At 33.0% G+C, this 24,183-nt stretch overlaps 5 protein-coding genes and 1 pseudogene across 7 annotated transcripts; 3 read left to right on the top strand and 3 right to left on the bottom strand.

Moving 5' to 3' along the window:
• Positions 1-2,712: 2,712 nt before the first annotated feature.
• On the top strand, positions 2,713-5,661 carry LOC104721061 (patatin-like protein 1). Its single transcript, XM_010438967.2, has 7 exons — positions 2,713-3,470; positions 3,677-3,858; positions 4,147-4,333; positions 4,427-4,588; positions 4,690-4,992; positions 5,086-5,261; positions 5,351-5,661. Exons 1-7 carry the CDS (start codon positions 3,330-3,332, stop codon positions 5,445-5,447), a joined length of 1,248 nt encoding a protein of 415 aa, XP_010437269.2. The 5' UTR covers positions 2,713-3,329; the 3' UTR covers positions 5,448-5,661.
• Positions 5,662-10,501: 4,840 nt separating this feature from the next.
• Positions 10,502-13,071, top strand: LOC104721059 (patatin-like protein 3). Its single transcript, XM_010438965.3, has 7 exons — positions 10,502-10,937; positions 11,037-11,245; positions 11,338-11,524; positions 11,606-11,752; positions 11,846-12,148; positions 12,605-12,783; positions 12,882-13,071. Exons 1-7 carry the CDS (start codon positions 10,746-10,748, stop codon positions 12,946-12,948), a joined length of 1,284 nt encoding a protein of 427 aa, XP_010437267.2. The 5' UTR covers positions 10,502-10,745; the 3' UTR covers positions 12,949-13,071.
• Positions 13,026-15,276, bottom strand: LOC104721060 (methionine aminopeptidase 1D, chloroplastic/mitochondrial). The gene is made up of 9 exons (XM_010438966.2): positions 14,997-15,276; positions 14,661-14,733; positions 14,327-14,555; positions 14,081-14,242; positions 13,945-13,986; positions 13,757-13,828; positions 13,582-13,661; positions 13,402-13,499; positions 13,026-13,329 (listed from the first exon to the last, which is right to left on the bottom strand). The coding sequence occupies exons 1-9, from the start codon at positions 15,100-15,102 to the stop codon at positions 13,136-13,138; spliced, it is 1,056 nt and encodes a 351-aa protein (XP_010437268.2). The 5' UTR covers positions 15,103-15,276; the 3' UTR covers positions 13,026-13,135.
• A 1,098-nt stretch (positions 15,277-16,374) lies between these two features.
• Positions 16,375-17,689, top strand: LOC104727535 (putative F-box/kelch-repeat protein At3g24610; annotated as a pseudogene). The gene has a single exon (XR_015572124.1). The product of XR_015572124.1 is annotated as a putative F-box/kelch-repeat protein At3g24610 (transcript).
• A 5-nt stretch (positions 17,690-17,694) lies between these two features.
• LOC104721058 (putative membrane protein At3g27390) lies at positions 17,695-20,567 on the bottom strand. The gene is made up of 10 exons (XM_010438964.3): positions 20,408-20,567; positions 20,192-20,288; positions 19,966-20,074; positions 19,674-19,869; positions 19,442-19,575; positions 19,064-19,352; positions 18,873-18,979; positions 18,599-18,776; positions 18,068-18,516; positions 17,695-17,981 (listed from the first exon to the last, which is right to left on the bottom strand). Exons 2-10 carry the CDS (start codon positions 20,280-20,282, stop codon positions 17,828-17,830), a joined length of 1,707 nt encoding a protein of 568 aa, XP_010437266.1. The 5' UTR covers positions 20,283-20,288; positions 20,408-20,567; the 3' UTR covers positions 17,695-17,827.
• A 1,581-nt stretch (positions 20,568-22,148) lies between these two features.
• On the bottom strand, positions 22,149-24,118 carry LOC104721057 (ATP-dependent RNA helicase eIF4A). Of its 2 annotated transcripts, none has more exons than XM_010438961.3 (7): positions 23,857-24,118; positions 23,691-23,742; positions 23,450-23,587; positions 22,882-23,124; positions 22,752-22,791; positions 22,575-22,672; positions 22,149-22,475 (listed from the first exon to the last, which is right to left on the bottom strand). In XM_010438961.3, the coding sequence occupies exons 1-7, from the start codon at positions 23,910-23,912 to the stop codon at positions 22,458-22,460; spliced, it is 645 nt and encodes a 214-aa protein (XP_010437263.1). In that variant the 5' UTR covers positions 23,913-24,118; the 3' UTR covers positions 22,149-22,457. The 2 variants fall into 2 exon arrangements, with proteins under 2 accessions (XP_010437263.1, XP_010437264.1); XM_010438962.3 differs by having other exon boundaries at positions 23,826-24,039.
• Positions 24,119-24,183: the final 65 nt, after the last annotated feature.

The raw sequence follows: 24,183 nt of genomic DNA, 5'->3' as shown, positions 1-24,183 counted from the left end.
TTACTTTACTCTACTTTTGGGCTGGACCCGGATACTGTGGTCCCGCATAAAGGCCCGTATTGGGCCTGGACTTAACCCGGTGATTACAGAGGTAAAACACGAATTATAGTCGAGTCGAATTTTTAAATTAGCAATTATCAACTAATAATCGATATATAGCGACACAACTTTGTTTGTATATGTATTTTTTTTCCCCTAAATAATGATCCGAAAATTATGTAACCAGTACACCACAAAAGGTCGACGTCGTTTATTTCCCAATATGTATATCAATCAGGAATTTTTGGAAACTTTTTATAAACATTTACAAAAAGGATTCTTGTCAATTTCCTTCTACGTTGGACCATTCTCACTTCTCGGCTTCAAGTGTATTTCTATTAACTCATAAAGAGCCAAAAAGCAAATCTATTTGTTTTTACATAATTGTTTTTACGAACCAAACACAAATATTATTTTATAATTATTTATCGCAAATATGTTTTGGTTTTACTTTATAAAACAAAATGTGCGTTTTTCTAAAACACAAGTTTTTAACTTCAAACCAATAGATTCATCAACATCTTTTATACATTATAGTAGTATAGATATATTTCTAAATATACCAAAATCATCTCATAATTTCTCCAAAAATCTTGTACGATCATATATTCTATCTATAGATAGATGTAATAAATATATTAGATGACACATAATTGTCGCCTCTGATCATCTAGCCACTTCCCCTCACATGCCATTAATTAATGGACCTATGTGGTGCTGATAGTAACGTACAACCATGACGACGTCTGAGAAGATCTTACTCTAAAACAATTTAAACATAAACTTGCACTTGTGAATTTGTAATTTCATATATAGTAATAAATAAAAATATTTTTGGAGCAATATACATTACGTCCTTTTTCCTTTTCCCGGTATATATATTTGCCACATTTATGCACATAAAATCAGCTCATATCCATCGATCGGTCCCCAAATTTTCAATGATAAGTCAATTTTTTCTTCCTTATGATAACCAATGTGGTCCAATAAGACAAGTGAATAGGGTCCATTTAGGGCTAGCGTACGTGGTACATCGCATGTTCACTATCACTTATGAGCGCATGCAAGTGAAGTTACATATCAAAACTTTTCGCCATATTATATATACACTAGTTGTCTAGTATATTTGTCAATATTACTATTCAAAACAAATCGTTTTTCTTTTTATCACATATTTTGTATTAAAAAAAAAAAGTATTTTCTTTGTATTCATTAGGGCCAAAGAATGTTTTTGTGTCAGTTTTGTTTTTCTAATAAAACAGAAAAAAAAAAACATTGGTACTTCCAAAGTAAATAATGATAATTAATAACTCTGATCAACAACATATATATTATTAAACTGACGACAATCAAAGTTACAACCAGAATTAACACGCATTATTAGTGACTAAGCAAGTAAGCATGCAAACGAATTCAAAAATCTACCTAGGAGCATGAATTCAGAAAAAAAAAAAAAAACATTATGAAAATAGATTCGGAAATTTGCTTCCAGTCCTCTTTAAGTGTCTGTTAAAGTCTAATAAAACGTTTTTAAAATATCGTAATATAGACATATAATTTCATTTTTTTTAAAAAAAATTGAACGCTGCGTAGAAAAAAATTGGTTTAAGATTATTAAATTCATGACATGATGGATAGTAACTAAATGAATGAACAAATAGGTTGAAAGCAATTGAGAAATAAATAAAAGAACGAAGTTACATCTTTTTCATAAAGCTGGACTGTCTCTCGGTGTGTTTGATACTTGATATAGAACAACTAAACAAGGAAGATAAGGGAAGGAGAGAGTACCGCGTTGTTATTGGTCAACGTCAACTTCACTAATGATCACTAGTCCTCTCTTTTTTTCTTTTTTTTTTGCATATCAGTTGTCCTTGAGTTTCATTATTCGCAAAGATTGGGCCTTGATTCGAAACTCATATATAGGCCCGAGTATTGACGAAACCCACTCTCTTAAACTGGAAAACATATGGAATCCAGAATCCTCTTGTCAAGAGTTGTCGTCACACACTGACTGACATTTTTCTTTTTTTTTTTTTTTTTTTTTTTAAGTTGTATTATCTTGTTTTGAATAGAACTGAAGGATATTTACGAAAATAATATATTTTTATACATACTGAAGTAATTATTTTTAAAAGATTTATAAACCAGGGAAGTCGTGAGATAGGAATTTGTAGTCAAATTGGTTATGAATTTTGTTACATGTCATTATTTTTTTTGGTCAAAAAGGTGAAACAACAGAAACTAAGATGAAACAACATGCAGAAGCTGATTTTTTTGAATCAACTCATGACATTGACAGGTGTAGTGGCTAGTTTGAACAAGTCTGGATAGGGAGGGAGATGTCAGATGTGTCCTTGCAAATCCGAAAAAATTCAAACTCTATCATAAAAAATAAAATAAAAAAAGTCAAAGTAAATAGAGAGTCTTGATTTGATTCTTTTGATGCAGATCTCGTTTGCTATTGTTTTGGATTGTCCACGTAAGAAATGTTACTTAAAATTATTTATTTTAATATGTTCTCGTTAATTAAGCTTAGCTTATATATGCCAGCTCAATAATCTCGGTATTGCATTAAATAATACCCAAAGGAAAATATATGAACTACAATCATGATTAGCACGAAATGTAAAGTAAGAAGAAGAAAAGTCTGACCAAATTGTTCTATCTTTTAGAATACCCCACACGTGAATTTGATATGTATTTTGTACTATCTCTACTGTGTAATGCAAATTATATAATTATATATTATAGATTGGTATCTAGTTGAGAAAGCGTGCTTGCATGCTGTCATGCTAAAGTCTTGAGAGCCTCTTCTCAACGAATTGTGACAGATGTCTTTAGAACAAGTCTGTGTAGTGGATTGAGAAGAGAAATGTGTCGCAGCAAATTCCAAAAAATCCAAAGTCCGTTTTTTGAAACGTTAATTTTGATGCAGAACTCGCGTGGCTGTTGTTCTTTATTGCAAAGTCCACGAAAGAAAATATTTGTTTGATAAATTTAAATTTATTGCAATTAGTTCTCATAATGTAATTTAGTTTATGACAGCTCAAGCTCGACGACATAATCCTTACTATAAATTATCTTATTCCAATGAAAAAAATATATACTAATAATAGAACCTTATTAGCACGTAATAGATATGAAGAAAGTCTGACCAAAATTTTTGTTTTTTGAAAAATCTATACAAGTGAAATTGTGCATTATATATATATAATCGACTTCTACATCTAAAATTTTTACCAAATTTCAATTTATAATCTTCTAACTCAAAAAGAAGATCGATCAACATGGAGAACGACGACTCATCCTGCAAGAAAAACAAACCGCCAGCGTGCGGATCACTCGTAACAATCCTCAGCCTCGACGGCGGTGGAGTCAGAGGAGTCATCGCCGGAGTAATCCTTGCCTATCTCGAAAAACAACTTCAGGTTTATACATATGCATCGGCGCCCCTCTTTATATATTTCAGTAGTGTGTAAAATAACTAGACACGTATATGGTAGCTACTAATTACCATTTGAATCTAATTGTTGCTTAGGGCGTTCATCAATATATGATCTTGAATTCTTCTCTTTTGTTCTTGTAGTTATTTTTTTCCAAAAATTGAAGTTTTTATTTGGGTATATATAAATAGGAACTCGATGGCGAAGACGCGAGGCTAGCTGATTACTTCGATGTGATAGCCGGAACTAGCACCGGTGGTCTTGTGACGGCGATGTTGACTGTACCGGACGGGACAGGTCGACCTCATTTCGCGGCCAAAGACATTGTGCCGTTTTACCTTGAACATTGTCCCAAGATATTTCCCCAGCCTGCGTAAGCAAATTATAATTCGATAAATACCAATTAACAAATATTAATTAGATCGATACTGGTTGTGTTTGTATACAGTATTCTGTTTAAAATAGATTTTTTTTTTATGTTCACACCATTGAGCAAACCAGTAAAAACGAATGTTTTTGTCCTTATAGAACAAGTGGACATTAATTACGTGTTTGGTGTCCCATATAGTAATTGTCTTTTTTTTTTTTATAATGAACAAATTGACATATATGTTAAAAGTTCCATGTGACAATTGAAAAGACACTCTAGTGAAAAATGCAGAGGCGTGTTAGCTCTGTTACCGAAGCTTCCAAAGCTTCTGTCTGGTCCAAAATACAGCGGAAAGTATCTACGAAATCTACTAAGTAAGCTGCTTGGAGAGACAAAACTTCACCAGACACTCACAAACGTTGTTATACCAACCTACGACATCAAGAAACTTCAACCCACCATTTTCTCCTCTTACCAGGTCTCTATTCTTAACACAACACACATATGTAGATTGAAATATACAGTTCTTGTTTCAACCTAATTTTAATCAGTTCACTTTTTTTGTTTAAAGGCGTTGGCTGACCCTAGCTTGAACGTCAAGGTATCAGACATATGCGTCGGTACATCATCTGCTCCCACTTTCTTTCCTCCTCATTACTTTTCCAATGAAGACAGTCAAGGCAAGACGACGGAGTTTAACCTCGTTGATGGCGCAATTACTGCTAATAACCCGGTACTGTCAAGAACGAAAATTAAGATTACAAATTTTAAATATAAAATCTTAGTTTGGTTTTCCGAAATAAAGTAATTTCGTCGTGTTTGGTTTTGTTATAGACTTTGGTGGCTATGACTGCTGTGTCTAAGCAGATTGTGAAGAATAATCCTGATATGGGTGATATCAAACCGCTAGGTTACGACCAGTTTCTCGTTATATCGATAGGAACAGGATCTACAAAGAGAGAGGAGAAGTACAGCGCAAAAAAGGCTGCAAAATGGGGAATCATATCTTGGTTATATGACAATGGATCTACTCCGATATTAGACATTACTATGGAATCAAGCCGCGACATGATCCATTATCACAGCTCTGTTGTGTTTAAAGCCCTACAATCTGAAGACAAATACCTCAGAATCGATGTACGAGCCTAGCTACATAAATGTGCCCAAACTTGTAATTGACCCTAAATTCACCCGATTTTTTTTTTTTTTTATGTGTGAAATCGATTGCAGGATGATACATTGGACGGAGATGTAAGCGTTATGGATCTAGCGACAAAGTCCAACTTAGAGAATCTTGTGAAGATTGGTGAGAAGATACTGTCAAACAGAGTCGTGCATATGAACATCGACACTGGTGTATATGAACCTGTTCCTGAAAATATTAATAATGATGAACAACTAAAGAGGTAATTAATTAAGAATAGCACTTCAAATGTTTTGTTGACGGGTTTCTTGTATTGCAAGTAATCTCATTCTTAAACAAAAATTAATGTAGGTATGCGAAAATCCTCTCTGATGAAAGGAAACTAAGGAGAATGAGAAGCGATACAATGACTAAAGATTCATCAAACGGATCACAGGAGACCAAATAAAAGGAAATACAGACTGATATTCGTGCTTTTGTGTGAAATAATTTACTGTACAATATGATATTGTTATCTAGTTTAAAACTGATGATCGCGTATGTGTGTGTGTGTGTGTGTGTGTATGTGTGTGTTGCTTGGTGAATTCTCTTTACGCCTTGTTTTTTTTTTGGTTTCTCTGATTCAATTCTTTTTGAATTAAAAAGTAAGATTTACAAATCAAGTTACACTTTCCGGTTTACATATTTGCTTGCCCTAAAATATATCTTGTTCATTCCGATCGTACATTGTAAAATCTATAAGAATGAAGAGAAATAAGACAATCTCTCTCAATTGATGTCTAAATGTTAATAGACGATGTATTTAAAATCATGTTATTAAGAACGGGTAATTTTATATATTAATTGAACAAAATGAGAGCGTTTTGTAACAATAAAAAACGCCAAGACAATTTAACCATTCCAAGACGACCTTTCAGAAAAGGAAAAGATTCTAAGTGAACCCTTTTGAAGTGGCTGATTTTCTTGTTATGTGGATTAAAACTGGAGACGGTCGAGTTATGCAATTCTTCACGTATCAAGTTATTCAACCACTTTAAACCAAGTTAGTCAATCACTATAGTATCGTAATGTTATATAAATCTCTGTTCACAGTGAAATAATTCGGTAAAATGAAGCATCAAATAAAGTGGACACCTTATAATTTATATTATCTTATCAATTTTGTCAAATTTGACGATTATGTGTGTATATATATATATATATATATATATAATTGTAACGTTCTTAAGAGGATGTTTAGTGTTACAAGAACTTGACTCTTTCAAGACCCGTGGAAAAAAATAATCGCTTTTCAAACCCATATGTGTATGATACACGCCAAAGAATATTCATGTATCTGATCATAGCATTAACCAGGTAATTAAATACTATAAATTTTGTAAAGGTCAAGCTAGCCAATTAGGAAACGAGATACGTGAAGAAATGCACAAGTAGTTTTGAAGGAGTAAGACGATATTAGAGGATTACATCTTTATGTTTTTTAATTAACACGGAAAGCATTTGACAGATATATAACAAGGGATTATATATAATATAACAATCTCGCATAAGTGGACCATAGATAGATTTTGTATTACTTGTCACGGCATGGACAGAAAATATATATCGTAAATCGTTTATCTCCTAGGTATAAAAGTTGGTTGAACTTCAGCATAATCTCTTCAGAATATTAAAATTATATATTTACTTTCGAGCATGTAAAAAACAAATTATCCATGCTCAGATATTGTTGACATCTTTAGTTCAAACTTCAAACTATAGTATATAGTATTACTTTCAATAAATAAGTAAACATATTAATTACAGACTTCGCTTAGATATGATCACAAAAATAAAACTCAATGCATTCAGAGAAAACTTAATAATACTTCACATAGCCAATGCCTTGAAGGCTTATACTGTTTTGAAATATATATGCAATCATATTATTTTAATTAGTATTATATAATTAGTGTCTAGATATATATATCGTCCATTATTCAGCAAGTCAATTTTTGGATCTTTATATTAAAGTTCATGACAAAAAATTATATGAAAGCTTGCATGTAAAGGATAATTTAGTAGAAGCGTATTGTAACTTGTATACTTGTAGACTAACCGTAACTGATGTCAAAAAAAAAAAAAAAAAAAAAAACTAACCATAACCATTCCAAATCCATAATTTTGGCCACTTTTATTGCTTTGAGTTAGGGTTACATTTGCTTGTAAGTACGATTCTCGTTGTCTCTTTACGTAATATTTTTGTTCCACAACCTCATACATTATTCAACGAATCTCCCTAGTTCTGCAATTTCAGTTCTATATTAATAAAAAATATCTTATAGAAACCGGATTTATATCTCCAACCACAAATATTGTAAAAAAAAAAAAAATCTATCTGCACTATTAAAAGGAACCATTTTTAATAAGTAGACATAGATTAAGAGATTATTACATGAAATGTCACTTAAATAGGAATAAGAATATGTATAATCCTTGAAGCCAAACAGGTTGAATTGGAACAATTATATTCGAAATTGTATATATGTAAACATATTTCCCTAATTTGATTATATATTTTGAGAAAGATCCGGAAATAGTAATTTCTGATTTTGATGTTACCTAATTTACAAAATCATCTAAATTTGTTTATAGAAATAATTTAAATCTGTTTCAATTAAAATTTTAAAATCGAGCAATTAAATTCAAAATTGTATATATGTATAAAAATTTAATTTGGTTATATATTGTGAGATATCTGCGTAAACAATATTTATGATTTTATGTTATGATTTTCCTTATACTAAAATCTATATTTCAAAACTAAATGAACAAATCTAAAATAACTACTAAAATCTTTTTCGTTAGTATCCTAAAATATATTGTGTTAGGAAAGATATATTAATCTTCATCACTATATAAGACGTGTCGAAGTCTTTAGTTACGTTCATTCACAAAAACTTTTTCCAGCATTAATATTTTGAGTTTTAAATTTTCTATCTTTTATTTTTCATTATCTTTTAGTGTTTCAGATTTGAAACTCTTCAAAAACATGTGAAACATAAAAGTCAAGATTGTTCAACTTCTAAAATACGGATGTTGTAAAAAAATTAAGTAGTTATAATTGATTTTCTCTTACTATTCTTTTGAATAGTTACAGTTTTTTTATGTTAGTACTTATATATACAGTAATTATAATATATATAGTGTTCTTTTGCTGCATGATTATTTGTTTTTTGTTTTTTTTAAAACAATCTATGATTATATTGTTACACGTAGCCTATTGGTATTAAATCATATTATTGTGATTGATTTTTTCTTTATATATTCTTAAATTATAATGAATTTTGCATTGAACTGGGAAAGAGGCAAAACAAATATATCTTTCAGAGGTAACATGGATTTGCATGTCTCGATGATGTCCACAATGTTGAAGATGACTCCCCCTCCCTGATTGAGCTTTCTTCTTTGTATTTTAATGGGGATCATTAATACCTCAAATTACATTGTGTTCGGTTCTAATTTATGTGTTATTTGGAGTCGATTAGAACTTGGCGAGTCATTCGACTAAATCTTCATATATCCAATTAGAGTTTTTGTAATTTTTCATACTTCCAAATTTAATTTAGCACACTAATATATTATATATCCAACAATTCTATTGTTATTTAGTTTCGGTCTTAGAGTCAAAATTATTAGATTCAAAATCATAAAATTTGGATAACTAAATTGACTTTCAGAACTTCAATGTTATAGAATTTATTACCCTCTTATACTTATTTTCTTCTTTGAGTTTATTTTTAATTTTTTTGGTTGGTGTATATAAAAAATATTAACGTTATTATCATAACAATCTTTCAAATATATTTTAAAAATAATTGGGAAGATAGCAATCTTTTGATTATATATCTCCCACATTTTATTTAATTATTTTATGTCACACTTAAAAAAATCAGACATTAAAATTTGGGATTCTAAATATCCCACAAATAAAATGTATGTATTACAAATGTTGAAAAATTTAAAATTCATAATTCTTATATGCAAACTATATGTATATATATATACAGTATATTGTATAAATTTTGGATACTTAATTATGATATACAAATGTTTGTATAACTTATCAACGTGATTGTGTACTAAATTTTGGGAACATGATTTTGAGGAAATGAGAAAAGAATAATGGGACTGAAACGGGATTGAAGGAGACGATGAGAATATAAATTTTCAAAAAAACAAAATACAGGGTCATGTTAGAATTAAAATAAGTTAATGCTTCCAATATATTATGTAACATATATTTCAATTTATCTAACATAAAAAACTTCAAAACAAAAAGAAAAAACATTAAACTATGTTCTATAATAGTTATAAGAAAATTAAAAACAAATAAATGTAATCCAATATAAATGGACAATATTTTCAATAATAAGAATTAATAGGTCAACTATTAGCGAAAATATTCCTGATAAATATATGAGGAGAATTAAGGATAATGCAAATTCAAGCAGGGTACATGCCGATCAGACATAATATTTATTCATGTGGTATATGTAGAACATATTTTCTACTGGTCATAGTGCTTTTGTGCATTGCGGAGCAGGTATAACGGACGGGTTTGACCCCTTTGACAACTATATATTGGTCATCCGGTTCATGAAATTTAAATATTTTTTTAGTATTTTTATTCGGTTTGATGGTTTACGAGTTTAATAAAAATATAGCTGATCACTAATCCAGATTATGTTATAAATGCTATACCAAATAAATATTTAAACAATTAAAATCGTAATTTTCACATATATCTTTATTTGTTGGACTAAAGTATACAATCTTAAATGGGAAAATTATTATTAAAACCATAGTTATGAGATGGAAAACATGACACATACGGATATGATGGATTTTTGTCCTAAATTAGACATACCATCTTTCGTTTAATAACAAAACAAATTTGATCATTTTTTTTGTCTAAACCGAATTAAAAACAAATTAAATACTAAATTGGTACGAGTTTGGATTATAAATGTTAATAATATTCTTAAAAAATATGTTTACAAACATAATCTGCATGTAAATAATAAATTATAAATGCGTTAGTAAACTTAGTTTTCAAAATCAACCCCGCACGTCGTGCGGGTCCGAATCTAGTATAATAATAATCCAACTTCAGGGATGGTAGCCTAAAAAATCGACAATAAAATAGTAGTTAGGAGGAGCCAGATTACTATTCGAAATTTTAAATCCCACAATTATCCTCTACAATTTTTTTAATATGAGATATACTTATATATATGTTCAGGTGACTTCTGCTACTAATTTGTGTGCATGTTTTGTCTTTTAATTGTTTATTTTCTAGAGAGGACAGCTGTCATCTAGAACTTTATATAATATAGAGGTATGTGTGTAACATGACATGAAATAAAGTAACCAGAGTGTAATGGGGCGTGAGAGTGATGAACACGACATCCCAACAAAGAAACCTCTCTTTAGATTAAGAAAAATCCAACACTATGTGATGGATGTGTGTATGGGCATGCATAACATAGTGTTGTATTTGTATATAGACTCCCTAACCTACATGTAACTCTTTCTATATATATGTAACGGTAGTTCTAAAGTTTTGATCACATTTATCACCCACCATCTCTATCTTGAAAAGGAGACGATAAATTAAACACTAACCGAAAGAGATTTGATCGAAGTTATACAAATAAGCTTTGATTAAGATTTAGTATAAAAGAAAGGAGAAGGGTTTAAAAGTATGGATACGGAGAGGAGATCAAGAAGTTCATCAGAAATATCCATAACTGAACATCAGAAAGACAGAACGTTAACAGTCGCTTGTCTTCCTCCTTCATACGGACAACTTATCACCATTCTTAGCATCGATGGTGGTGGCATCCGTGGGATCATTCCCGGCACAATCTTGGCTTACCTCGAATCACAACTTCAGGTTTATATAGTAACTGATTCTTAATTGTAAACTTTTATACAACTTTGTATAGATTGTGTATTAGTTTAATTGTTTATCTGTAAAATGTCTATTACACAGGAATTGGATGGTGAAGAGGCAAGGCTTGTGGATTATTTCGATGTCATCTCGGGTACGAGCACTGGAGGTTTGATAGTGGGGATGTTGGCAGCACAAGGCGAAGGCCAAAGCGGTGGCGATAGTCGCAACCGCAACCGCCCTTTGTTTGAGGCCAAAGAAATAGTCCCTTTTTATGTCAAACACTCTCCCAAAATCTTCCCACAGCCACGGTATATATGCATCTTAACCGTTTGCGTTTAGTCCAATTCAGAGTCTTAATTAGTAATTGTATAATTAAGTCGTTTTAAGGTTAAATGTGCAGAGGGATCTTTGGCTGGGGTGAAACCTTGAGGAGACTTGTACGAGGACCCAAGTTCAATGGGATATACCTTCATAACTTAATTGAAGGTTTCTTGGGCGACACGAAGCTGACTCAATCTTTGACAAACGTTGTCATACCTTGCTTCGACATCAAGAAACTCCAACCAGTTATCTTCTCTTCATACCAGGTAACACCACTATCATATATCTATTCGTGCAATTTCATCACATTCACAGGTATATACTGATCCATCAACCATAATATATAGGCGGTGACTGATCGAGCTATGGACGCGAAACTATCAGACATATGTATAAGCACATCGGCGGCACCAACATATTTTCCAGCTCACCGATTCACCAACGAAGACAATGAATATAACCTCATTGATGGTGGTATCGCCGCCAATAACCCGGTAAATTAAAAACCCTAGATCTTAAACCTGAAAACCCTAACTTTGTAATCATCGACCTGTTAACTAGTTGATGTTTCTTCTCCTTTTTTTCAGACGTTATGTGCGATTGCAGAAGTGACAAAGCAGATAATGAAAAAGAATCCAGCAATGGGAGACATAAGCCCATTGGATTTCACGAGGTTTCTGGTGATATCGATTGGGACAGGTTCGATTAGGAACCAAGAGAAGTACAATGCGAAGATGGCGTCGAAATGGGGATTACTGTGTTGGATCTTTGAAAACGGATCAACTCCGATTCTTGATTGTTACAACGAAGCCATTCACGACATAGTTGATTACCAAAGCTCTGTCGTCTTTCAAGCTCTTCGTTCCGAGAAGAATTATTTACGTATCGATGTGAGTTTCTTCCACAAATATATTAGTAAATAGTAAACGTAGTTTCGATTCAGAATATTAAACTCTTTTCGTTTTGGTCAAATAAATCTCGAATTGTATAATATTTTAGAAAACTTAAGCACTGATTTACTAAAACTCCGCAGTTGTCATACTAGATTTGGTAATTACTTAACTCTCACGCTAATGAAATACTAAACCTGTTTGTTTGATTATTTTTTTTTTTTGTTACTTTGAACTATTTTAAACATTCGATTTTGGTCATAAAGATTTAAGTGAAATCATCTAAACAAAGTTAAAAATGATTGCTTGTAATTGTCGATCTATATGTCATTTCATTACTTGTACGAAACAATTAGTTACAAAAAGAAAATAATAAAAAAATGATCTTGGTCAGTGAAGGGTCAATTTTATTGACTTCAAATAATTTAGTGATTTTTGTATGCATTTCCATTACAGGACGATACGTTGTTGAAGGGTGACTTAGGCTCAGTGGACATATCGACAGAAAAGAACATGGAAGGTCTAGTTGAAGTTGGTGAAGCTTTATTAAAGAAAAGAGTCTCTCGTGTCAATCTCGAAACTGGCCATTATCAACCCATCTCTGAAAACGTAACTAATGAAGAAGCTCTCAAAAGGTTTTAATAATTTTGTCTTTTTATCTAAAACAAACACATAATTTTATTACTTTTAAGAATAATAATAACTGAATTTCAATCTGTAAATATTATTACAGGTTTGCAAAAGTTCTGTCAGAAGAAAGGAAACTCAGAGAATCAAGATCTCCTAAACTCAAGATCTAATTTTTTTTTTGCTTCTCCTAAAAATAATGTCAAAACTTGTTTGTATCTGTTTGTGTGATTGGTAACTACAGATTCAGTTTGCTTGTAAGCTAAGAATATTTGAATAAGAATATGATTCTTACATACCTTTTGGGTTTGGGGTTCCATTCCAAAAAGATCAATTTGAAACAAATTTGGGAATCATATTTTAACAGTTGGTTAGTATCTCAGCTCCATCTTTGGTTATAAGAATCGTATGCTCGAATTGTGCAGAGAGGCTTGCATCTTCCGTTACCACGGTCCAGTTATCATCCCACATAACAGGGTTTCTGCTGCCTATCGTAAGCATCGGTTCTATGGTGAAGGTTTGATTCAAGACCATACGTCCAGTTTCATTGTTCCCTGTGTAGAAGAAAGTTCAAAAACTATGCGAAGCAGCAACTCGACGATGTCTGAGTTTTAGGAAAAACTTACGGAAATGTAGAACAACTGGATCCGCGTGAAACACACTTCCAACTCCATGGCCTACAAAGTGTCGAACAACTCCATATTTATGTTTATCTGCAAGATCACTTCATAAAGCACAATGTTTTCATGTCAGAAGCAATGTGGATGAGAAAACGGATTTATATTTCGAAGAAATCTATTTCTTACTGAATGATTTTGCCGATTTTCTTGTACTCAACTCCAGGACCACATATTGATATTGCTCTGTCGAGAGACTCTTTTGTCACCTAGAGCACATTCCAAGTATATATATAGCTCATCAAACTATTAACAGGAACATGATTTTTCCTAAAGAACAGAAATGTCAGGTTCAACATCATACCTCGACTAGCTTTTTAGCCTTATCGTCAACATTTCCACAGAAGAAAGTTGCTGACGTATCACCGTGATAACCCTGCAGACCCGACATAAGTATCTATACTCAATAGTGTACTGTAGGGTAAACCCAATTTACTTGACTAGTGTGATTGTGTGAAGAATCAGGAATTATGCAAAAAAAGAAAAGTTTACATTCAAATACACTGTGACATCGATGTTGATGATATCCCCATCCTGCCAAAGGACAGCATACATTATTATTAGGATTCATAAGGAACAGGGAAAAAATAAAAAAAGTCTGTCTTGACACTTCTTAAAGAAAGGATACCTCAAGTGGTCGTGAATCTGGTATACCATGACAAATGCATTCATTCACAGATGTGCAAACACTTTTCGGGAAATCTCCATAACCAAGAGGCGAAGGATACGCACCATTCTCGATAATCATATTGTGAACTGCTTCATCAATTTCATCTGTGGTTACGCCTGGCTGCCAAACAGCAAAACAAATGATTGTAACATGATAGAGCTCTCACTACAAAAAACTTCAAAAAAGTATACAAACTTTGCTCACCTTAACCAAAGTTCCAGCGTATTCCCGAACCCTAGCTGCAAGTTTCCCAGAAGCTCTCATGCATTCTATACCTTTCTTGTCATGAACTTCAAGTCCACTTGAGATTCCAGGAGCTTTAAGAGAATCAACATAAGGAGGTTTTATTATATGGTCTGGGACAGGGCGACGAGGAGATACATTTCCCGGTCTCAGACGCTTTCTCTTGCCATCAATAACTTCATCTTCATTCCTTTAACCATAAAACGAAAACAAAAAAAAATGAAAGAACATAAGTCAATACACCTTCTCTGCTACCACTCAGTAACTAAACTGTAAGAAACATCATAATTAATACCTTCTATTAAACAAGAGATCGGTTAATCCCGAAAAGGTTCTCGATAATTGCATTGAAACATGTCTTCTTCCTCCTGTCCAAATTGAGAAAAATTCTCAAAATTGATTCGTTTCAATTAAACACTATACTCTACAACAACTCATGTTTCAAAAATGCTCTGTTCTTTTCATGGGTTAAGCCTAAAACCCTCAGAAACTCATCTATGAATCAAACTAGCAATCTGGGCATTCGAAAGTCTTAATTTTTTTGTAATCTGCTCAACTATAATACTCAGCAATAACACTAGCGGTAGCAGCCTAGCAGGAAGAAGTAGAGTATGGAAAAAGAAAGAAGAACCTAATTCGAAGCGAAAGAGATGAATAAGTGGTTGCGTTGATCGAATTGAGCGGTTGCCGAGAAAAGAAGAGATGAGTCTTGGTTGCAGAGATTTCACGGCCGCCATTTTTGCGGCGATCTTTTCGTTATCCGCTTCCGCTTTCGCCGTCGTCCTCACAGATTTTTCAAGTTGTTTTTTTCTTAATTATTTTACACCAAGTGTTATTGGGCTCTTAATGGGTCAAAACTTAAACAAACATGGGCTTTTTCTTACTTGATTAATTTTGTTACCTAATTAGTCGAATCGAATTAGGAGTAGAAAACATAAAGCTATCATTAATGGGAGAACACCTAAGCCCAAAAAATTATAAAAATAATGAATAGTGGCTTAGAACACTTTTTTTAGTTCTTAATGTAGAACTGATTTAAGCCCAGTTCTTATTTGACGTGGCTTCATGTGATTGGACGAGATTTTTTGGAAAAAAAGAAAATATTTCATTTATATAAGTAAGCAATTTAAATGTTAATTTATAAGTTTTTATAATTGTAATATGTTTAAGAAAATTATATTAATTTATAAGTATATAATTGCTTTTATATAAGTATGCAATTTAAATGTTAATTTATAAGTTTTTATAATTGTAATATGTTTAAGAATATTATATTAATTTATAAGTATGCAATTGCTTTTATATAAGTAAGCAATTTAAATGTTATTTTATAAGTTTTTATAATTTGTAAAATGTTTATGAATATTATATTAATTTATAAGTATACAATTGCTTTTATATAAGTAAGCAATTTAAATGTTATTTTATAAGTTTTTATAATTTGTAAAATGTTTATGAATATTATATTAATTTATAAGTATACAATTGCTTTTATATAAGTAAGCAATTTAAATGTTATTTTATAAATTTTTATAATTTGTAAAATGTTTATGAATATTATATTAATTTATAAATATACAATTGCTTTTATATAAGTAAGCAATTTAAATGTTATTTTATAAGTTTTTATAATTTGTAAAATGTTTATGAATATTATATTAATTTATAAGTATACAATTGCTTTTATATAAGTAAGCAATTTAAATGTTATTTTATAAATTTTTATAATTTGTAAAATATTTATGAATATTATATTAATTTATAAGTATACAATTGCTTTTATATAAGTAAGCAATTTAAATGTTATTTTATAAGTTTTTATAATTTGTAAAATATTTATGAATATTATTTCACTATATCTTTATTCTAAGAACACCATAATTAGTTCTCCCATTTTTTTTACCTATGATCTTAACAACTAATCTAACATTATTTTCACTATATATTTTATATATTTAATGTAAGAACACAAAAAAAAGTTCTCCCATTAACGATGCCCTAAACAAAAATCAAAATCAAAACAGGAGTTTGAGTTTGTTGTACATAAAAGAGTTGAAGTGCTTCGTTATGCCCTCTGAAACAAAACCCCATGTCTGAGGAAGAGCCACCGCGTACGGAGAAATTGAAGGTGTCTTCTCCGTCTACGTCTGGATTCTTCTCTTCTTTGCCAGATGAGATCGTTCTAAGTTGCTTGGCCCGCGTATCAAGACTAGATTACGTATCCTTATCCCTAGCCTACAAGTGGCTCCGATCTCTAGTGGTTTCACCTGAGCTCTACCACATCCGATCACTTGTTGGTTGCACCCAAAACTGCATCTATCTATGTTTAAGCATCCCTCCATACCCAACTCCAAGCTGGTTCTGTTTCACTCCACAAACCCTAAATCGTCCTAGTCGGCTGGTTCCAATCCGGACACACTTCTATCAGCCTCAAGAAGCATCCTCCGTGGTTGCCTTTGGTTACGGTATCTATGTCATTGGTGGGAAGCTTAACGGGAGGCACACGTCAAGCGTCTTCTTCCATGAGGGTGGTTCGAGCTTCTGCTGCAGTGGGCGTGGTCGATGGGAAGATATATGTATTGGGAGGTTTCGAACATTTCTGCTCAATTTCCCGCAAGTGGGGAGAAGTTTTTGACCCAAAGACGCAGACTTGGGATGACTTGCCAATGCCGCCATCGAATAAGTACAACCTAAACTACCCCTTAATGTACGAAAGCGCCGTGATGGACGAGAAGGTTTTCGCTTTGAACGGGGCGGGTAGAGGTATGTTTTACATACCGAGTGAAGGCATATGGATGACAGGGAATTCAGATACAAGCAGAGAGAGAAGGGGTTGGTATGTGATAGAGAATGTCATGTACTGTTGTGTAACGGGTGGGAGGATACTTTGGTGTGATGCAAATGAATTGGATTGGCGCAAACACGAGGGGAAGGTGTGGAGAGAGGTCATGGGATTGGAAACTCTTAACGGACACTCTATGTGACTCCAAGCTAGTCAACTATGGTGGGAGGATGTCAGAGTCTGCAGATCATTGGAAGTCATGCAAAAGGAAGAGGGTGTGGCATGGATTGACTAATGAACTTGACAGATTGCTTCCGGGGCACAAACTTAGTAACTCTGGTCCTAACATGTTACTCTTTTGGGACGTGTTTGGTCCTGAGAAATTGGAGATTTGGTGTGCAGAGATCTCTTTAAGAAGATGCAATGAGAGAGTTGAGATTTGCGGCAAGATTGAGTGGTCGGAAGCTGTCATGACATTCAAAACTCCTCCTCTACATCAGCATCACTGTAAGCTTTTGTATTCTCTTTCTCTCAATTTCTGAAATCATTTAGGAAAAAAAACAGCTCTGTTTCTTGAATCCTAAATTTTAGCAACTTCTGTACATACTTTTTTACACCTTGTTAGTATTTCAAGATATCAAAAACACAACTTAATTACAACAATTTATTGCTCCTTAAGGTTAGATCTCTTCGATGAATTCTCCAGAGCTCATGGAACCGGTTCGATTCAAGCCTTGCTTCTCTAAATAATAAGTTATTAGAGCCTTAACCACTTGCCTGAACCTTCTCCTATAAGTAGGAAGCTTAGATACGCTCCGTACCATTCCCATCATCCTACAACACAGAAGATCACAGAATTAAAGAAGCCATAAAGGTTAGTCTTTCATCAATGTACGAGAAAAAAGTTTTGAATCTTTTACCTTCTGCTGATTCCTTGAATTTGAGCAGCTCGAACGTTTTCTTGAGGCGGGTCACCGCGATTATCCCAAGCTTCCATGCGTTGTTCATGGTTTCCAAAGAGAACAACTTTCTCCAAGTACCTAACTTCACTTTCTCCAAGTTTAATCGCTCGAATCTGATCTTTCAATACCATGATTGGATTAAAGATCCAGTCCAAAAACTTGTCTTGTGGTCTATTCAAATGAGTCACTTCCGAGCCATCAAGCAGAAGCACACCATGAGCACCAGCTTTAATAGAGCTAAGCAATGTATGCAACAAAGCGTAAGAAGGAAGCCCCACATTAATAATCGATGATTCGTTTCCGTGTCTTCCCTTTAAAGACTCATAGAGATCAGCTGGTGTTAACACTCCCGCGTCTAGTAGCTCTCTGCCTTGCATCTCAAACCACCCCATCATATGCTCCCAAATCTGTTAGTGAAATTTTAAACATTCAAAACTCTGTAGAGATTGTGACATTCGGAATCTAGACTGAAACTTTTGACATATATACCTGAACCATTCTCACTTCTTGAATTGCTTCTCTAACCGATACAGAGTGAACTAGGCTTGGTACTAGCATCGCTGGAGCATCTGCAGAACCTGAACTATTGACTCTGTTTAGATTTGAAGGGTGAACAATCACAGATACTTCACTTGAGAACGATACTCTTCTCATCCGATATCTTGGCCTGTGTGTTGCAGATTACAATTTTCTCGGTGTTGGAATATTTGGAGCAGACGAAAGGAATAAAACAAAAAAAGATTGATTAGGGATAGAGACATACTTTGGGAAGATAGTTCCTTCTCTAAGGTAAAGCCAATCATTTGTGTACTCATCAAATTCTCCAACTACTGCAATCACATAAGAGACTCCTCTTCTGAATGACCTTTCCTGCACATTATAAAGATTCAACAGTTAAAAAAAACTGAAAAGTTTGTCTTGGATCGATCATTGGTTAGTATGATCATATTGTACCTGAAATACAATAACTGCTCCATACAAACCGACAAAGATGCTGGAGAAGATGGTGGTCAAAACAAATCCAATGACAATAATAGGCCATAACAGTATTGTCAGACCAGCAACTGGTATACAAGCTATCTCAAGGAAAGGTCCTTCACGATTAATGGCGTCTTGAGCTAGACGGTACCAGCCTTTAAGCAGAAGGTAAGGGCTTTTAACAACGGCTATTGCAGTGAAAAGAGGGATATCAATGAGTAATCCTATAATCCCTACAATTATGCATCCAGGAACATGAATCAACCTGCAAGAAGGGACAACAATATCAAAATTACACAAGAATCAGCAAGAAACTCTTTGCAACTATTTTGGAACAAAAGTTATATATTTTACCTAAGAGTTTGAAGCTCATCTGAGGCAGGAGATTCACGCAACTCCTTCAAGTAAAGCGGATAAGAATGGTAACAAAAGTCCGCGAAATCTGTAACCACAGTACAACTTCCTTTGATGGTTCCCCAAGTTCCATCCTAATAATAAAGAATAAACAGAGTCTAGTGATATGATTCACTAGTAACTGACTAAGAGAATAAAAACAAACTGTAGTGGGGAAGTTTATTGAAAATACCACAAGACAGTGGAAGAACTTGTTGGATACAGTGTCTTGTCTAAATGCTTCAAAAGCAGAGATCCAGGGAGTGAAGAATCCATAGCCAACACCAACAAGAACACTAATAGCTATACTCAGACCTAACCATATACCAAACAATGCAGGAAGTGCCACTAAGATTGCTAGTTTCAGAGGAATGTCAAATTTATCTGTCCTGCAATTTAGAGAAACACATAGAAGACCAAGAATCAAACCAAGAATCAATTGCAGGTAAAAAAAATTCGAGAAAAGAAGTTGAAAATTTGCTTACTTTGCAATAGCGTAAATAGTCCAAGTAACATGTGCAGGGAACAAACCAAGAATCACTCCAACATTTCCTACTATTAATGTTAAACCAGCAATCGGACCTACGATCAAACCTGCATAAGAAATTAAAAAATTCAGACTTTGTTTAAGAGATTTGTGAAAAAATCCATCGTATCATCAAGGATCAATCTTAGAAGCAGAGAAAAACAGAGCCAAAAACAAAAGTGAACCTTTGAGAGCACCGAGAAAGAAAGCAGAACAGAAGGCAAATATGACGTACGAAATCTTCAGACAGCTTCCTAGGTTAGTGACGACAGCCATAGTCTTCTGTAAAGCAGAACAAGAAAAGAAGAAAAAGCTCAGATATTTTGGGGTCAATTTTGACAAATTTTTATAGCTGTGGAAAAATTTACAGAGAGAGAGAGAGAGAGAAGGGCGTGTTGTACAAGTCTACGAAAGAGATGGAATCATATTAAAAAAAGACAAAGGAGATGATGACAAGAAACGAAGAGACTCAAAACGCCGAGAACCCAATTAGTCCCATTACAGAAAGAGTTTATTATTTGGAGGGTTACATGAATCAATAAAACTAGTTGATGATAGGATAGGAAAAAAATTGTTGGAAGAAAAAGTGGTAATACGTGTGTAATTACGTCATTGAAAACTATTTGGTTGCAGATATTACACATGGCGTGCCAAGCAATCTATCGTGATTTTGACAGCAATATCGCCTCTCCTATAAAATATTGGATTGTTGCATTCATTATTATTTTTATTACATACATACGCTTCCATTTAAAGATCAATTTAAACGGATATGAATTCATTTACAGTTAAAGATGCTGTCCGTATTTTTCATGCTAATTAGTAATTAGATCCTCCATCCAAAGTCCAAACACAAAATTTTCATGCATGATAATTGGTAATGAACAAAAATATACCACGTTTTCTTCTCTATACATGTCGCATGCTTAAAATTAAAATCGTTGATTTTTCTTTCAAAAATGTATTCAACTACTGGAAAACCGTGTATTATATGTGACGAACAATGTTTTACTATAAACAATTAATTGTTTCGAAAACATAAGGAAAAGTAATAATAATATGTAAATTAGCAGTTGCAAAATTTGTTTTTATACCAAAAACTTCTTTAAAAAACGTATAATTGTAGTGATTTTGATTTTGATCAGACAAAAACGTGTTATTAAAAAAAACTTACCCAATACTTGTGTAACAAGAGTATATTTTATTGAAGTCTTATTTAACAAGATTCTATAAATTAATAAGGTCGGGACCATGAAATTTTATTAATTTATAGAAGTTTTATTTTATATTATAAAATAAGACACTTTTGTTATGATTCACATTTTTATACAATTTTCTTAATTTATAATCTTAGCTATCATAATAGGATTGATGTTAATAGTTTACTTAATTATCTAGGTGAAAATGATAAATGTTAGAAGTTTAGAGTTTAGAAGAAATTGTTGGTATTATCTTTCATGGTGATGATAAAGTCGAATAACATACTGCGGTGCCTTTAGAACCAATTACATGTAAAAAAATAATTACTACAATTAGGACTCTCCTCAATTTTTTGATGCGATTTGAGAAAACAACATTAAAAAAATTTAATACAATAAAAAAAATTAGAGATGAGCTCCACCTATAACGCAAATTCAAGAATAGGCAAACAACAATAGAGTCATATTTCACTAAATTTTTTTGATATATATATATATATATATATATTTAGTTTTTATCATTATTAATTTATGATATTGTTGGGACTATATTTTTATATAAGAGTTTGAAAAAATTATTCTTTTATTATTTTATCGAATTGTGTTATTTTTTATACCCGCCCAACTCGAAACCAGAATTAATTTATAGAGATTCTACTGTATTCAAGAGTCTAATTCAACTTTTTCGTATGAGATTAGATAAGCCACCAAAAGACGCAAAACATATCTGTAAAACGTAACAAGATAAAAAGAAAATAATTTCTCTATTGACAATACTTCAAAAGAATTTATGTGAAGACATCAACTATGATTTTATTTTTATTTTGATGAATTTGTAACGAAATTTCTAGAAATAATATATATAGTGACAGTTGATAAATGAAAGCTGTATGGGATATATGTTAATGCGCATGCAATAATTGTACCAAACACGAGCCATAGATGGGGGGTCTAAATGTTAGCCTTTATAGAAACTAACACGTATAAAACAAATCTGACAAGATTATAAATTTGATAATTACATAATAACCGTGATTCAACTACAATGACAATCACTTAGATGATAGATTCAATCACGTATACCTTTATCCAAATGTTCGGTTTTTCTTGCAAGAACTGTCCAAAACGCAGCGTTTTAGACAAAGGTGAACAACTCAATAGCTAAAGGTGCAGTGGCATAATCTAATGATTTCTCTTGAGAAGTCCCGTTAAACCCCGGTTAGACGGTATCCTTCAGATCGTCCATGCATTGTTACAAGATTTCAGAAATCTGCAAAATGAAAGCACATTCGAAGCCATTAAATCAAAAGATAAGAGAGAGCAGTAAAAATTATCTTGCTTTTTGCCACTGATTGATTCTACTATATACATTGATTGGCATCTCTGCGATGATAATGCCGCTGCTTTCCTCGAGGCTTTTGAGAGTCGTGACTTCACCTCCAACAACCATGTTTATGACAATACCACCTTGAAGAGAAAGTATCAAATGTTAAAACGCCATTGTTTGATAAGTAACAAAAGTGAGTTTGTTTTGAAGAAAGAAAACCTGGAGCTAAGCAAGTTGTTATACGCCTTGTATATGTTTCCTGAAACATGTTTTTGTAACAAACACCGAAAGGGAAATGAGAGAAGTCTCTTAACCAAAAAGAAAGAAACTTATACCAAAAATACCAAACCTTCTTTGTAGGAAGCTCATAGTTTATAAGAACGCGTGCGGAAAGAGGAGATTCTCCAGATGAGAGTAAGGGAAGACAAACATCCGTCACAACAACCAAATGAGATTTCTTCGCTTCTTTTCCAGTTTCACTCTCGTCCAAACCTTCTTCTACTACAGAGTTAAGTTGCTGGTTCCAGTTGGTTGTTGCTCGCCTGAATTTCTCTATAACCATAGCTCGTTCTCTCTCTGCCAGATCGCTGTACTGTAAACTCAATAGATGTTGAAGATATACATTATCAAGGGGAAGAAGAACACGTAAGATAAACTAATGTTGAATCGAATATAATCATGATGAACAAGAATAAGGGTCATTTGAAGATTTGGATCTTTAGAGATACAGAACACACTAAGAATCCGAAATCAATGAAAGATGATCTAATGTGAAAATCAAAAGATTCAACAAGAAGGGTCTTTTTCAATCAAGAACATTAGATTTCCACAGATACAGAACAACACTAAGAATCGACGAAGTCAATGCAATGAACCAAACAATGGAAAAGTCAAAGATAAAGGAGAGAGAGATATACCAAAGCGGCTAATGAAATGTAAGGAGAGGTGGATAAAGAAGAGCAGAGGGCGTCAAGTTCATCACGAGAGCTGCAACAAACTACAATGGGAAGCCATGGACGACGACCTAGAACCCCCAATAACTCCACTACTGTCTCCTGTTCCCTCCCCACCCCAAAATTTGAGATTTTTAGTATCGATTTAGTCTGTTTATATAGTAAAGAAAATTAGAAGGACGATCTTGACAAATGTTAATAATACCATTTTGAATTGGGGACGATCCACGGCGAGGTAGAAGTGCAACTGTTGTTGACTGCGAAACAAAAACAAAAAAAAAAAGAAAATTGAGTTTTTTTTTTTTGGGGGGAATTTTGCTGCAAGAGGTATGAGTTAAACCTCAGAACTTAGTGCGATTGAGAAGCGAGACCTGGAACGAGATGGAGATTGAAAAGGAGGAGATGGAGCTGCTTCCATGGTTTCCATAATCTTAGGATCAGAAGTTCACGAATTTCCCAATTCGCCGGTTAAGGTTCCGCTCCCAACAAAACCAGGTCACGGCGGCTCCTCAAACACCAACGGAGACGAAGTTGGAGAGTAAACACCGAAACGCAGTCGTTTTCAGGTTTTACCAAGTTTATTACTATACTCTCTTACGTCAGCGTTTTAAAATTTATGAAACGGCGTAGTTTCAGTGTTCATGTTATGTATTATGATGATTATTCATTTACATGGCATATACAAAAGCATAAATGAT

The sequence above is a fragment of the Camelina sativa genome, chromosome 11 (genome assembly GCF_030686135.1).
Source record: "Camelina sativa cultivar CO46 ecotype springtype chromosome 11, ASM3068613v1".
Lineage (NCBI taxonomy): Eukaryota > Viridiplantae > Streptophyta > Magnoliopsida > Brassicales > Brassicaceae > Camelina > Camelina sativa.
This window is presented reverse-complemented; position numbering and strand designations above follow the sequence as displayed.

Excerpts from the sequence above, each read along its gene's own strand:
- LOC104721061 (XM_010438967.2), top strand. The coding sequence starts at position 3,330 with ATGGAGAACGACGACTCATCCTGCAAGAAAAACAAACCGCCAGCGTGC. Across the intron at positions 3,471-3,676 it reads ATCTCGAAAAACAACTTCAG|GAACTCGATGGCGAAGACGC; the intron begins GTTTATACATAT and ends ATATATAAATAG. Across the intron at positions 4,334-4,426 it reads CCATTTTCTCCTCTTACCAG|GCGTTGGCTGACCCTAGCTT; the intron begins GTCTCTATTCTT and ends TTTTGTTTAAAG.
- LOC104721059 (XM_010438965.3), top strand. The coding sequence starts at position 10,746 with ATGGATACGGAGAGGAGATCAAGAAGTTCATCAGAAATATCCATAACT. Across the intron at positions 11,246-11,337 it reads AAAATCTTCCCACAGCCACG|AGGGATCTTTGGCTGGGGTG; the intron begins GTATATATGCAT and ends TTAAATGTGCAG. Across the intron at positions 12,784-12,881 it reads AATGAAGAAGCTCTCAAAAG|GTTTGCAAAAGTTCTGTCAG; the intron begins GTTTTAATAATT and ends ATATTATTACAG.
- LOC104721060 (XM_010438966.2), bottom strand. The coding sequence starts at position 15,102 with ATGGCGGCCGTGAAATCTCTGCAACCAAGACTCATCTCTTCTTTTCTC. Across the intron at positions 14,243-14,326 it reads ACGCTGGAACTTTGGTTAAG|CCAGGCGTAACCACAGATGA; the intron begins GTGAGCAAAGTT and ends GCTGTTTGGCAG. Across the intron at positions 13,330-13,401 it reads TCCAGTTGTTCTACATTTCC|GGAACAATGAAACTGGACGT; the intron begins GTAAGTTTTTCC and ends TCTTCTACACAG.
- LOC104721058 (XM_010438964.3), bottom strand. The coding sequence starts at position 20,282 with ATGGCTGTCGTCACTAACCTAGGAAGCTGTCTGAAGATTTCGTACGTC. Across the intron at positions 20,075-20,191 it reads CTTTCTCGGTGCTCTCAAAG|GTTTGATCGTAGGTCCGATT; the intron begins GTTCACTTTTGT and ends TTTCTTATGCAG. Across the intron at positions 18,517-18,598 it reads AAGAAGTGAGAATGGTTCAG|ATTTGGGAGCATATGATGGG; the intron begins GTATATATGTCA and ends TTTCACTAACAG.
- LOC104721057 (XM_010438961.3), bottom strand. The coding sequence starts at position 23,912 with ATGGAAACCATGGAAGCAGCTCCATCTCCTCCTTTTCAATCTCCATCT. Across the intron at positions 23,588-23,690 it reads ATCGTCCCCAATTCAAAATG|GAGACAGTAGTGGAGTTATT; the intron begins GTATTATTAACA and ends GGGAGGGAACAG. Across the intron at positions 22,673-22,751 it reads AACAACTTGCTTAGCTCCAG|GTGGTATTGTCATAAACATG; the intron begins GTTTTCTTTCTT and ends TTTCTCTTCAAG.